This window comes from Varroa jacobsoni, unplaced genomic scaffold (genome assembly GCF_002532875.2).
Source record: "Varroa jacobsoni isolate VJ856 unplaced genomic scaffold, vjacob_1.0 scaffold_330, whole genome shotgun sequence".
Classification (NCBI taxonomy): Eukaryota; Metazoa; Arthropoda; class Arachnida; order Mesostigmata; family Varroidae; genus Varroa; species Varroa jacobsoni.
Window position 1 is genome coordinate 218,453 of NW_019213232.1, and position 15,296 is coordinate 233,748.

At 45.6% G+C, this 15,296-nt stretch overlaps 1 protein-coding gene across 1 annotated transcript in view; it reads right to left on the reverse strand.

Moving 5' to 3' along the window:
- The window catches only part of LOC111259433 (uncharacterized), a 321,535-nt gene that overhangs the window by 157,083 nt on the left and 149,156 nt on the right, over nucleotides 1-15,296 (reverse strand). The window contains exon 2 of the mRNA XM_022831446.2: nucleotides 2,743-2,932. Coding sequence (XP_022687181.1) covers nucleotides 2,743-2,932 — 190 coding nt within the window. The remainder of the gene's footprint in view (nucleotides 1-2,742; nucleotides 2,933-15,296) is intronic.

Genomic DNA, 15,296 nt, shown 5'->3' on the forward strand with positions numbered 1-15,296 from the left:
GCGGAGCGTCGTCCTGAGCAAAGCCATCTAGAATCTTTCTGGCGATAAGGGCATCGGTTGGTCGATCACGCCCGCAAGCGGACGTTATTGTAAAGCTATGAACGCCGGACCTGCTTCTGTCCGCGAGCTCAACTACCGCTGTTAACCCCTGTGGGTACTATAATAACTTGGTTTTTCTCGCATCAAGGTAGTAACGTGATCGCTAAATGCAGTCGCCATTGGCATTGTTGCCGCAACTACGATACGACCATTGTATGCTTTGTGGCGTATTGCAGAGGAAACGTTAAATGCTGTTTCCAATGAGCGACCTTATGCTCATTTAGCGTCCGGAGGTTACCACAAACGGACGCGTCAGAAAGTGCTCATCACTTGTTATCATCGGTGGCTAGCAGTGGCAACAATATCAAAATGCGTGTCCACAGAATCAGTTGCTCGTAAAGTTGGTATAACAGAAATTGTTAGAAGTTATGGGTATTGGATTGGAGTCCCTGCTTTTGACTGAAAATCAAGCTCTAATATTAATACACGGTATATGATATATCGTGTATTAAATATAATAAAATACTGTGCACTAAATAAATCTTTTCCTTTTTGTATCAGCTAAATTACAGATTAGTAAAAGAAGAAAAAGTCTACAGCAAATAGCAACTTATTTGCAGCTCCGTTTACTGACCATTATTCACAACGTACACTTGCACCATCGTTCCTGTACGGGATGCGCACGCACTTCCATATGTTGGCCGACCTTCCACCACCTGGCAATGTCACGTATAGGGGCAAGGACAACAGAATGAGCTTTCGCTTAGTCGCGCTCCGCAAGAAACCAGACGGTTCAGTGGACTCTTTTCTATCTCACATATTTTCCGTAGTTTTATGGCGAGGCTGGTTTCGGAGTGCCGCCAAGCCTCGTCACTAAGACGAGACAGGCGTGCATCCGATTCGTCTCTGTCATTTCCTGTTAGTCCAGACAAACGAGCGCCTGCGGAGCCATCCGCAGCCTGAAGGCTCGTCTAGCTGAATCTGTATAGCACCAAAGAACAAAGAATCGTCGAACATTGTAACAGCAGCAACGCAAGTCCAGCCAACTTCACCCATATATAAATCTAGCTCCATCCACCAGTCGACGGTAGCTTCAGCGGCCGATTCAACTCCACCAGCAGTAGGGGATATGCTAATGGGGCATCAAAGCTGGGACGTAGCTGTGGGCTTGATAAGGCTGGAAGAGATGGGGTATACCAAGAAAACAGATGTACGGGTGCATTCACCCCGTCCCCTTCCCATAGGCCGTTTTCTCTGCCTTCTTCGTAAGGGTTCTAGCTAACCAGGTCCTCGCTTGCTTGGTCGGCGGCAGCTAAGGGCTGTTAGATGCAAAAACGTCTCCTGCTCTTCAGCTGGGAGAGGAAGCAGAATGCGGCTCGTAATAGGCCACGAGTAAGAACTACGGGCAGACTGGCCAATCAACGAAGAACGAAACACGACCAGCAGCAAAAGCCAAGAGAAGGCTGTCGTAGGAGGACTAGACAAAGAGATGGCCTACCAGGACAAGATCCAACGAGAATGGTCGCCAAGCGACACGTGCAGAAGGGCAAAGCAGAAACTCCGGAGAGAGGCTCGAGTTGCAGCAGCTTTAACATGTGCTTCAACAGGTTTCCCTCGGCCCGTGGGTAGGCCCTCCATTGGGTAATGCGCTTCGGCAAGAAAGCAGGCTCTGCCATCCAGGGACGGGATGCAGGCAGTGTCAAACTACAGCAGTGCAACAGTAGCGTATCATCATCATCACGAACGTATGAAGATGAAGCTAGAGCCATACTTCGTTGAAGTCACTTCAACTAGCGCTGCAAGTAGTTCTGCACCTAGTGGCCTACACCTAGTCACAATACGGAGCTGGTCTGCTTCAGTGTTTCTCTAGGCTCACATGCGCGGCATCGTCCCTCATCAACGAGACGTGGAAATTTCCCACATATGAGAGTAAGTAGAAAGAAAAGCGCTCAAGTCTGTCCACCTCCTATGTAACTCGAGTGCTATGCTTAGTAACCAGCCCAACGATACTAAAGTAATTATGGTGATGATGAACATATAATAATGGTCAGCGAATGGTAAGATCAAAACGACCCAGTACTTCAGAGCGGACGCGCCTATGCTTCGTGGAAGAATCGGCGATCCGCAATGGATGACGCTCTAATCCTCCGGTACGTCGGAAAGACTGTTAGCCGTAAGTCAAAATAAGAACAATGATCACAGTCAGAGACATATGCGCTTTATTGGAAGAATACTATTAAATGCACAAATAATTATAAAGCCTTAAGGCAACTGAGCCTGCATGATGTTACCTCCCGCTATCATCCTTATTGTTCTCGACTTGAAGCTCGAACAGCATATTATATAGTTTGATTTTTAGTTGTTAGGCTAGATACATCCACTTTGGCCTATATTCTCGCCATTTTATCTGGTTGAAATCCTGCTGGCAGTGCTCATTGTAATACCATTCTGGTAGAGGCAACACGATTGACCAACCAACAACGATTTTTACGCCCGGCGTTGGCGTTAACCACTGCTTCAGAGGGCTGGTCTTCCCCAAAGGAAACAGCATGCGTTCATGTTCTGTTTTTAAGCCGGACAAACACTTATCTTGGAGTAGCAACGACTTGTCGGCACCATTTGTCTACGTTCAAATAAAATATTTGAGCTTATTATATTATTAAGTATGCTTATTATAATAAATATTGGCATGTTTCTATATACCTTTGAAATGGTCCTGCGCATGATCCTGTAGAGTGGGCTGTTGTTGTCCATTGGCGGTGGCCGAGGATGCGGAGGGCCGCATCATCTCCATGAGCTGTTGTTCGAATGGGAAACGCAGGTTATCGAGAGGTCCGGTGCCGCAGCCGTTGCTACCGCTACTGCCCCCACCAAGACCCAGCGTATGGCGATCCTATTAGAAAGGAAAGGAACAGAACAAAAAGATAAAAGTATCCACGTTACTTTGTTTTCTGTAGTTGTAGATAATAAGAGCTATTAATGCCAAGGACGTATAAGGTTTTGGAAAGCAAGCGAACCAGGTAGTACTACGTAATAGAAAGGCACCTGCGATCGACAGTGTTGCATAGGGTACTGCTCATTTCACACTTCATAACATTGAAAAGTAGGCTAACCGTCCCTGCAGCTGTAGCAGTCGGTGGCAGTATTCGGGCGTAAAGGCTTACGGCATATATAACTATGTGCAATACAAACATACACACGTATCTTTGAACTGGTTGTTATAAGAACTGTAAAAATAGCGTGCTCAAAGTTTCGACAGTTTCCCCAAGCGATTTTCAAAAAGGTAGGTGGCTTGAGTTGCACTACCAAAATAGACGACAGCGCAAACGCTAGTAAGTTTAAAAAAGTTTGCTTTTTATAATTAAGGAACGTTCCCTATCCAACGTATCTAATGTCGGCTTAACCCCGACCCGCTAAACCAGTCTGCAAGTATGTGGCCTTTGAGTTACCGTCGTGGCAGCGTTCACCACCGGTTGAATCTCAGTAAGGCAAGTCATCCACTCAGTAATCACAAAAGACTGCCAGACCAAACCCGGGCCGGCAAAGTCGAGCTTTTCCATACCGCTGGCCATCACTCAGCAAACTCTCTATCCTGTAAAATATTTTCTTTTTCGCTCTAAGCATGAACGGGCCAGGTGACCTTGCAAACGAATGGCAGAGCGCATACGCACGGACTGCAGGCTAAAACGCACATCTTCGGAGACACATACATCGCTGAAAAGTGTATGTGAGCTTGGTGATCTGCTCTCGACAGAATTTCCTTGATGTTCGCCACGTCGAGCCTAATACCGCTCATTTCAATACCTACGAGAACAGTCTATACTATATTACTTGAGTGACTGAAATATCAACATGAATCTCAAACAGCAGTGGCTGTACCTTGAAATACAAGGTGTTTGCAATGTTTTACCCAAAATAGCGAATAACACAATACGCTTATAAGTGCCAATACTTAGGGGTCATTTACCCGGGAGTGGCCGTAAGTTGAGACGGAAAAGACATCCGCTGGGCTCCGCTCCACCAGGGCAACCACAATTTATATTAAAATGGGCTTGTCTATGTAGTTTGTCCTTGCTCTGTCTACCAAGACTCGACTCCTTAGGGCAAGGCAGTCCAACAGTTTGCCCGGCAGACCAGCTCTTCGCGTTATTCCGCCAAAGCCCGCAGTCCACACTTTAGATCAGTCCGATCGCACGTCGCACAAATCGGAACAGATTCGAAGCAGTCGACTCAGCAGGACTACTTCGAGCGGACGCGGCGCCGTATGCGGTGCACCATGAATTGTACCTTATTTTCTTAGCCTTCCCACCTCTATTTCAGTCGGACGGACTTGGCCTCTCCAGAGCAACTAGCTGACGTAGCGCTAAACCAGCTGCACGTGCGCGCCATTGGGTCATTAAATCTATCTTAAACGCGAGGGAAGAATTTGATTGTGCCAGTCGGGCAAGCTTGGAATGAAGGAGAGGACGGTCTCTTGTTTGGCCCCGGTCGGTTCGTCTTAACGGCGGGGCCTTCCGTCCCTGCTGCTCCGAACCTGGTCTTTCTAAGTCTAGAAGGTCGAATCCAGATTCAGACCGGTTAAACCCCGTAACCAGTAGGGGTGCTGGCATTCAGTGGGGTCATAGCTATAGAGGTGTGCGAGTCGCACTCAGACAGACATCGACGAGGTGGCGCTTAGACGAAGCCAAACGAAGGAGACAATTTGGCTACAGAGCAACTGAAGCACATAGGCAAAGAGGTGAAGAGAAGGAACGGAGAGACTGGCGGAAGCCCATGGCAGTCGAAAAACAGGGGTAAAAAGTGAATTAGGTTGAGTGAGTACGTGTGTTGACGGTGTGGGGTAGTACTATATGTGCGTTCCCTCTTGTTACGCCAAAGAGAAAAGAGGGAAAGGGGGGAAAAACGAAAGAACGTTGATATCAAACGACCGATGGAGCTGGCCAGCAACACAAAGCGCAAATGCAAACACAGACCCGTTCTTTTCTACACAAAGAAAAAGTCGGACGTGGCTCACACGAAGGAGCGAACAAGGGCCAGTCTTCAGATAAAAGCAACGATGAACGAAGACAGGGATGGACCAACCCAATTGATTTGCAAGTTTAAGCGCCGCCGTCGTCGTCGTACATTCGTTGCTTCTTCGACAACGTTGCACCAGAAACAGCAGCAAGTAGAGCCATAGTACTCCTCATTCACCCCAGGCGGACCCTACGCTCCTCTGCAATACAGGAGGAGCTATCACCTTATCGCCGACGCAGCGGACACGACGACTACCCTTTGCGACGCAAATAAGAAATAAAAATAGAAAAAAAAGAAGGAACGTACACGTTGTCGCCCCATAGACTTGTTGTCATCTGAGCGACTGTATAAACAAGCAAGATAGAACGAAGAAGTCTCCCTGGGTCGCGGCTACAGTGGTAACCGGCAAAGCGAAGCGCAACGAGAACCTGTGACAGAACCTCCCATTTGCTATTATCTTCTTCGTTTGATACTCAACTGATGAAAAGTCTTGCTTTTGCAACGCGGCGACAGAAACTTTTTCGTTAAACACATTTTTCGTCACCGAACACGAGAGAAGCACCTCGTTCGAGCTTCTGCCACCACAGTAAGTGCACATAGTTATGGCTAGTTATAACCTTAATGAGAGTCTTTATTGCGGGTTTGCTCTGTTGAAGTTTGTCCTTTTCTTTAATTTTACCCTTCCATTGCTATAGTGTTTGTCTCCCCGGGCAGGCTTGCTCTTATTTCGCCACTTAGTCTTTGCTAAAACGTACGTATCTTGCACAATGCGGCTCGAGATGGTTTTGCGATGGCCAAAACCCGTTTTGCTTAGTCCAGCTAGCTTGCGTCACACCAAATATTAGTAGAGTATTGAGTAAAAGTGGGCTTTGCGAAGGCTTATTAAGAGTTATATTTAGGATAACAAAACGTACGTTATGAAAAAAACGTAAATCAAAATAATGCTGCAAATATATAATACATAATTCCACTTGTTTCAATGCACAATACAGCCATATTCTTTCACATTAAACGTCGCATAGCAATGCCGGCATCTAGTATCAGTTTCACGTTCGTACTACAGATGCGCGTAAAGTTAAGAGTTTAGAAGCCTATGCTCAAAGGAACGAAGAGTAAATCAACTAATAAGGCCGTTACGACTCTTAGTTAATCAAAACTGAAGGGAAGAGAAAATCAGTCATTCGCGTCGTTTATTCAAACCGTGCTTTTCATATGTGTCGCTATTACTGACTAGCTGGTTATGAAGTTACCCCTTTTTCTCTAAGAACGAAGGCAAAGCAGCCAGCGAGTGACGTAGAATTAAAGGTCTTTTGGAAAGGGAACTTTAAGGCTACAGAAGAAAACAAACTAAGACCAGAAACCATGATGGCACCAGCAATAGAAAAAACCAATAAGGTTCGCCCTGATTGGTCTGTAGGTTTCAGGGCTGGGCTGCAACGGATGACACGAAGGCGGTCCGTTGACTGCTCGAGGAAATACGGAGGCGTCATATTTAAACGCATTTGCATATTATTCCATTTTTCGACCCAAAAGAGTGACGGAGGCAAGGGAGAAGCTTAGGGGAGGGGGGGGGGTAATGAAGGGGGATCGCAACAGCTGCACTAGCAGTGGCAGCGGACCCTAAACCGAACCCCCAAAATTCCGCAGGGTAGCACGTGAACGCTTGTGGGTGCCTAGACGAAGCCGGTTCGATGGACGGCTTCGCTTGCTTTTGCCTTAGGCTCTGCCCACATCTTACTTTTGTTAGCCTCTTCAGAAGCATCCTCTTCAATAGGAAGTAAAGAGACGCATTCTCTTTTTCGACCGGTTTCCTCAATACTGGTGTTGAAACTTCGGTTACTATGTAGAAGATAGAAGACGCGACCTTGTACGCGACTGAGTACGAAGTCTGATTCGATCGTGCCTCAACAGCTTTTCGTCCACTTGCTCACCGCGTATTTCGTCCCTCTCTTTCCTCCTCTCTTGAAGATTTCATGTGTACAGAAAACAGCGACACTTCGATAACGACGAAGGCGATGACGGTACTTCGATGCTTGTTAACGATCACGCTGAGAGGCGCGATGGCAAAGCCACTAGCTTATTAATAGAAGAAGCCTAAGAGGCTTCGTTACTGGGACTTGACATCGCAGATCCACTACGGAGAATTATGATCTTCGGCGCGTTGAGCTGAACTTTACCTATCTAGCCACCCGTGCGCAGATACATACAGTCGCTTTAGCTACTTGGTAGCATATTGCTTGTGCTTTTGTTGATGTCTGGTGTGTGATGTGACGTATTTTACTCTCACTCCTTTATACGCAAAAATTTTAAAACAGATGAACTGATACTTAGATTGCTTTGGATATGTTTGTGTATCGAAACAGAGGGAGACTAAGAAAACAATCGAGACGACAGAATCAAAAGAATCAAGAGCAAACAAACGATTTTGTAAGCTTGCTGGCAACAATGAGCTACTCCATTTTCCTAACAGACATTATCGATATATATGCCACCATAGCGACTGTAAATCATATTGCCCTAGGGCAAGCAAAGTACCGTCCTACTTAATTTTGCCTGGGCTTTGCTGTGTGGGTACAGCTCGAATTAGTCGCTACTCAGCCATCACTACGGCCCAGATTCCCAACTAACCGCAGAGAAAACACGTGTATCTAATCCGCCACTAATCAGTTGCGCTTGCGGCGCCTGCCAACCGGAAGACCGGCGGTAGCTAGCAACTAGTACGATGTTGCTCGATGGCTCATCTACAATGGACGCGTGACAATCGTATTAATAGTAATGATGGTTCATAACATAACCATTAACCCAGTAGCACTAAAAAACGTACATGGTAGGAGAACGGAACTGGGATACCGTTCTCCTGCCATATCCTAACCGTCTTATGTCCCTTCGATCAGTGCCGTCCAGCCGCCCGTCATTTGCTGACTTCCCTGCCGTAAGGTCAACCGCTGTATAAAGGGGACTGATCTGCTATTCTGTGGAGTGGAGCTTTCTCTGCGAGGTGAGTTGATACAACTACATTTGGACCATGCAACTTTTCGCGCTCGTTGCTGTGCTCAGTTTCTCAGTGCTCAACTTTTTTCTTTTGCTTCCGACTGTGCCTTGGACCCTGCTGAGTCAAGCTGTAACTGGATGGCCATCTCAGTACGCCTTGGTCATATTGCATCGGTCGTTCGCTGACTGTTGCGTTGTGGGAACCCTGCGTTACGTCAATAAAATTCTCACTCCTTGTGGATGACGGTGGTTATAGGTGAGGCAAAACTATCCGCATGCGAATGTTCAAAATCTGAAATCAGTATTCCTTACCAATTGATATGCCGTTCCTGTTACTACTGTTGTCAACCATGTCACTGCTGTTGCTTTACCACCAACCATACACAGCACATCCAGCGTCGTATAACATGGCCACAGGCATTGCCACGGCCACTACGAACTGTCGCTTGAAAGGCATGTCTTTCTCTCTGTCCTTTCATCCTTCTTCCGCGTTCCTCACGGGTCAGCCGAACTCAGCGCCCCTACGATTCCTCTCGCCCATTCCACCCTCCGTCTTTTCCCCCACCCGATTCGACGAATTCATCCTCGAGTTTCGCTAGCAGAGGAAGGAACGCCGAGTACAAACAAACACGCGAATAATGAAACAAGCCGCCTCAGTGTTGTTTGCACTCTTCGTCCTTCCCTTTTGGATTCATTTCCCCGTTTTGTAGTCTACACTTGGCTTTTTCTTTCACTCGTGCTGCTATACTGCTTCCTTCTAGCCCTGTTTCCCTTTGAACTGAACTGTGAGTATGGATGCGCGGTGTTGCTGAGTAAATCTGGTGTGTCTGTAGTGGCACAGGGTCGACAGTCCAGTACCAAGTGCCAACGCGCAAACTGAGGACAAAGCGATTGTCGAACGAAGTGCCAGGCCTTTGCTCTTACTTTGCAGCCATTACAGGCTTCCTTGTCTGTTTCGTCTTTTTTTTGCGGAAAAGAGTGTAGAAGCGCTAGCGCTTAGGACATAGTGTCATTAGAAGGGAATGTTTGCACAGGCAGTAACGGCCGCCATAGCCTAACTACAAGGGCCACAATGACTGCAAGGAAATGTCCGAAAAAGGGAAAAGCGTTCGGTGTCTTTGCTACCAGAGCGCCGAATACTGCTTGTCTCTACTGTGTCGGTACAGTACAATAATAGTACTAGTAGTACTACCATGAGTGCTACCTTTGAGCTGCTGAAGTAGGCTGCGAGACTCTACCGACAGGGGCCACCCGGCCACGAAACACCGACAAACTGTAAGTCGTCCGATAAATAGCGGACGACAGTAAGCTATAGTGGGACGGCGCCTAGATCTGCGTTGTCTGCTATAGTCAACGAAATGTCCTGCTGACACTTCAGCCGTAGTCGCAAGCCACTGGGCGTAACACTAAGGGGCCAGTTGCAAGGTCTGCTCAAACTGCCTTACCGCTACAGCCGTAGATGAAAGGGGTAGCGACAGACAGGGGTACGGACCCGTGTTGACCCACGTTTCCCTTATTGGATTTCTTCTACTCGTAACTGAACGGAGGCGTTCAACGAAATAGCAATAAGGACAAGAGTGTGAGTGCCAACAAGAGCATGCGTGCGGGCAAGTGCCTGTTTCCCTGCTTTGGCTCGATGGCAGTATGTCCGATAAACGTGTGACGAGAAATACTCGTCTGACTGTTCGTGGGCTGCTGCATAGAGGCGGTGTTAGTAGCCGTGCTATGCATTGAATAAAAGTAGATATAGCGATGGAATTCGCGGAAAGAAAAGTCCGACGCTACTGTTCCCAGATTCTGCCGCTCAAAACGAAGTCGGATCAACTGAAAGACTGAACCACAAGCCACGATGAAGACCAGCCGATGAGAAGACGCAGCCGAATGAACGAAAGGGCGGCAGAAAGCGGGACAAAAGACGATTGATAGAGAGGGACAACTGAAACTGCAAGGAACGCGCCGCTGCTACTGTCTGTGCACGGATAACTTCAATTATAATGAAACTATGTCTGTCTACCAATTTGTCTCGGAGTTTGCCTCTTCTACTCAGTCCGCTACTAAACCCACTGTCAACTTTTTAAGCATGACAAGCGATTTTCGTCAAAGTGTAGGTGATTGAAGGCGGATTGTGCCAGTCATCTTGCGGTAACCTAAACAAAGAGCAACCTCGCCACTCCAACTTCCCTACTGGTGTCCTGGTAATAGCGGGAACAACAGTGAGAAGTCGTTTTAGAAATGATGCCATGTCAATCTGCCCATCCGAAGGGACCAACAATACCAAACAAGACAGAAAGGGAAAAAAGAAAGAGTGGACAGGAAAATGGGCTTACAAGGAAAGAACCCGCTGAAGGCAACTCCGATTTGCTCTTCTAACTTGGAGATAAATTAACTCTGACGGAAGATCCCGTTGTGGAAGCTAAACATGAAAGATAAAAGTCTGCGTTGTTCTACGACGCTATCGCACATATAAATGTATATATATATAATATGATATATAATATGAAGGTGCCAGAACATATCTCATCACGTACCAAATAAAGAAAGTTAATTTCCTCTATTCTCATGATGTGCTTAAAAGGTAATTCCACACTGAAGAAGGGTCGTACCTAACCTCACACGTTGAATGAGTATCTAAGTGATTGTTTCGGTTATTTCAGTGCAACTTTCGTGGTTCCAACTTGATTTTACAGGAAGTCATCACACTCCCTGATCGGCAGCTCACTAGACTCGCTAGATGTTGAAAGTGTTTTTCTTGAGCGTAATAACGGACATTTCAAATACGATGAGAAGGTGCTTTGTACATCGATTCTAACAAATTTTCCATTTATCTTTAATACGAATGTTCCAAGCCAAAAATGTATTTGCAGGATTTTCCAGCCAAGATTAGACTAGGAAAAAATTCAGTAAAAAAAGTTAGGGCATGTTAGAAATGCATCTTTCTTTCATGTTAAAAATAAGTATTACCATTATCATACGTAGCAGTATTATAGATTTTGAAGTTTTTCAAATTACAGATCTTATATCCTTGCCAAGAACGTACAGTCTTTTATGGCCGTTCAGGCATCTTAAAATAGCCACCACAATTCGAATGGCCGTATCAGCAACTGGTCAATGTACCCTACTTACACGGCCTGAGATTGATCTTGATTATGTATTTGTACATTGAATGAGGATGGCATTCGCATAGGTCATAGTTGTTGAGATGTAAAGGGTATGTTCGTGTTTAACATTGATCCCTGCTGCTGGTCCAACAAGTCGAATGCATGAAATCCTAATTGAGCGTCTATTTGGGTAAGTTATAAACCCTGCGTAATTTATTTTGCTCGTTTCGGGAACGCTCAGCACAAAACCTATTGCCCTATGGTTATAAGGCCGTTATAGCAATGTACGTCCGGTAAGATAATACAATGCACATCGAATACGTATATATGCGCATACTTATATTGCCCACATGGCAATAGCAGCAAATTGTTCATATATTGCGTATATATGCTAGATAGCAGGTTTTCTGTTCGACGATATGTTTGTTCTTATATATATTGGGTATAGCAGTTAAACTAGGACATATTTTGGCGGTAAATGCATACCTGTTTGTCCTAAGATGCATACACCCGCCATTTTTGATGCTTGAAAAATGAAATAACAGACTTGCATATAAAACAATGCGTCGTTTTTACAATTCGAGCAAAAATGAGCTCTTGTCCAGATTTTTCGTGCTGGACAAACCCCCCACTAAAATTAAAAACTTCATGTTTCGTCTGAAACCGACGGTCTAGGCTTTTGTTAGTATTCTTTTTTATAAGATTTCTAAAAAATTTAAAGGGGATTTCCATGAGACGAATCAAAAGATTCTCAATAGGTTTTAAATTAGGAAGGCTTAAAAATTCATATAAATCAAGCAGGTTATTAAGAAAAGAAATAGTCATTGTAGATTAGATCATCAAAATAAAACATTTCGTCTTTCTGAGACTTTTCACGCCTTCTTTGCACCTTTCCGACTTTTTGCATTTTTTAAATCCTTGCACTTTTAGGATTTTCGGCCTGCTACCAACGTAAAATATATTTGCACTAGATTGCACTATCTCATATGTGCGATATTTCATACCTATGAATATTAAAAGTTATTAGCGAATTAAAAACTATTATTATAATAATAAAAATATTATTAAAATGACTAGTAAATAATCTCAGTCACGAATTAAAGCAGTAATAGCGATGATGATTATATTGAATGACCATGGCCGTCACAGATAACTCTTCTAGTGCATACACGAAGTTTTTATTCAGATATCGTCTTAGAAGCAAAGTATAAGAAAAAGTCCTAATTCAGGTCTTGTGCCCTATATGCATGTTACCCTAAAATACATCAAGTGTTAAATCAGGCATACAGGCACACCGACGTTATCCTACTGAATCATCTACCAGCAGAATTTCCAAGGGTGCAACTCTCAGCTCAGGCGGATCGCTCAGCCAGGTGGAGTTCAACTTATCTTGAAACCAATAACGCCTGCATCCAACAGAAGCAGCAGCCGGAGCAGTCCTAACAGTATCAGCGGCTACTCTGGTTGCTGCTGTTCACGGTCTCAGCTGTTTGACCTATTACTTCTGGTAGGATGCGGCGTCAATTCTTACACGCCTTAAAGTGAAAGTAAGGCAATCTAAGTGGCGGAATAAGCAGCGCTCACAGTATAAGTACTACCACCAGCGGGCAAACTAGTTGCAAAAGGTCTTCCATAAGGACAACAGCGACAGGTTGCAGGTGGTCGGGAAAGTACCAGCGTGTGGCGGTGAGTTGTTACGATGGCTTCGGCTCTCTATCACTCTGTAGTCCACCCATTCGCTCATTATATTCTACTCCGTTGACCGTTTCGTCGCCTTTCCAATTTGGCTATTTAAGTGTGGCAGAGGAGCAAACGGATGTGGTAGAATCATAGTAAGGAGATAGCGGCTTGAACCCCTCGGCCCTTACCCCTCACAAACCCGTCATTAAAATGTGTATCCTTTTCTTGCTCTCTCGATCGCCGCTGCTTGTAGGCCTTTCTTAATTACGCTTTTCTGAGCTCCAGCCAATAGCGGTGCTGGTGACAGCGTAAAAGCATTCATCCAACAGTTGAAGCTAATTGTAGCGGAATTAGCGGTTGTATAGTAGCGAAATAGTGGTGTTGCAGTTCTTCCTTCTTGGGCGAATCTACGTACCGTCTGTCTGGTTCTATCGTCCTGATAGAGATCACTCTGTCCCATGCCACGGAGGATCTTCCAATCGCTATTTCCCACCAGCGTCTACCTCTCTTCTGCCGTTTGTCTCTCGTTTGTCCACTAACGACCGTAACCTTAACGGTTGTCTGATCACAATCGCAAGGATCGGGGCGGTCCAGCACAAGGGAACCTTTCTGACCTTCCTGGCTTCCTACATGCAACCAGGACCAACTAGAGCATTGAGTCACACCGATAAAGATAATGGGCTGCAAGTCGGCTTTCGATGTACAGTTATGCGAGTATCCTTTTACAGAAAGATACAGAGAAAAATCGAGTATTACCACTCGCGTGTGTCATATACAGAACTGCTACACCGACACTACATATCCCGCTACTGGTAATACTACCCCCGCACAACTAAAGGGACTATGTTTTACTGTATATGAGTATACACAGTAGGTGCTACATTATCCACTCGGTTGGCCATATAGTAGCTGAGGAACTCGCCGGTTCGTCTATCCATTCACTGCGGAGTCAGTGGATGGGGCTTTTCTAGCATGTCCATTTCGCAGCGTCGCATCGCAAACGCCTTCTATATCGTGGTCTTGGTTTTTGCCTCTGTTTTTTTTTCTTCCAATACTCGCCATCTTTCCATTCCGGCTTGTGTCTCGCCCTTGGCCACAGAAACCAGACAGGACTCGTTGATGGGGGGCGGCCGTTGTAACCAGCATTTTCTCCGTTTACTCATTGCAGTCACGCCTGCTACGACCGACGTCGCAGCTCCAGTTTGCTGTTGCTAGTTTCTCTTATCGGTCATCTAATAAATTGCCGCCAGCATCTGCCGGCCCACGCTTCCCGGTCGTAGGGAGCATCGCAGTTGGTTGGCTGACTCGGTTCCACGCCGTCCCGCAGCGTCACGTAGTAGTCTCTCATATGATAGTGTATAGTCAGAATAGTAATGGCAGCAGAAATAGCAGTATGCTGAAGGCACAGCCCAACAGGTAGCAGCGGTGGAAGGACTTGCTGTAGCGGCTGGCTTCCCGTGAAAATAAGAACGGCTTCATAGGTTGACATTTTTCATGCGCTCATTCCTAAGTAGGCTTCCGACATTTTTCGATCACCTCTGGCTGTGTGCCTGACCATCGTGTCGATAAAAGGAGTCGACGTCAACTTATTGCCAGTTTGCTTATTCGTGACCAACAATGCGAATCGTTACAATCGTCAACATCGTGCTCATTTAATTTCATCAATCGAAGCCAGCCTTTGTTTGGGTTCGGCCTCGAACCTGAAGGGCCTGATGCGCTTCCACATTTCGTACAAAACGTAGTTCTACAGACGATAGTAGTGTGTCTCAAAAAGATGATGTTCTAAAACTAGATATACCTGCTTGGCAGTTTTGATCTTGACTGAATTTTATTGACCGATGGCCACAAAGCCACATTTATTTGGTTTTATCGGATTTATTTGTAGGTTTCAATAAGTACTTGAGGCTCAACCGAAGTTAACCTGAATAGTAATGCTTATTTAAACGTACCCAGCAACGTACAAAACTGCAATCGACTTCACTGAAGATTCTACGGCCCGTCGAAGCAACTTTTCTTGAAAGAATTGCAAACACCTCTAACATCAACCCGTTAAAGAGAAGATAAAGGTGCGTCGTGAAGTCGTCATCAAAAGTCTCAGCACTGGCTGCACGGTCGTCTTTCCTGCTACCTTGTATTTTTAACGCACTATTGTGATCCTAAATAAAGGATAGCGTCTATGACTCGCCGGCACATTATGATTTCGACATACGATAACGCAGAGAGTGTCTTCGTACAAGTTAATATGCTAACATCGTGGATATTGGCCTGATACAATATATATACATGAATATAACGTTCAACTATACTGCTATTCCTGCCTCAACACACATGACAATACGTCGTAGATATAGTAATAGTTGCAGTTGTGATAATGGGAACTCAAGTGCCAGGATGCCGACACAGCGCAGATCGGTGTCGTACTTCTCGTGACGTGAGACGCTCCACAGTGCAAGATCTTGGCGTGCGCACACT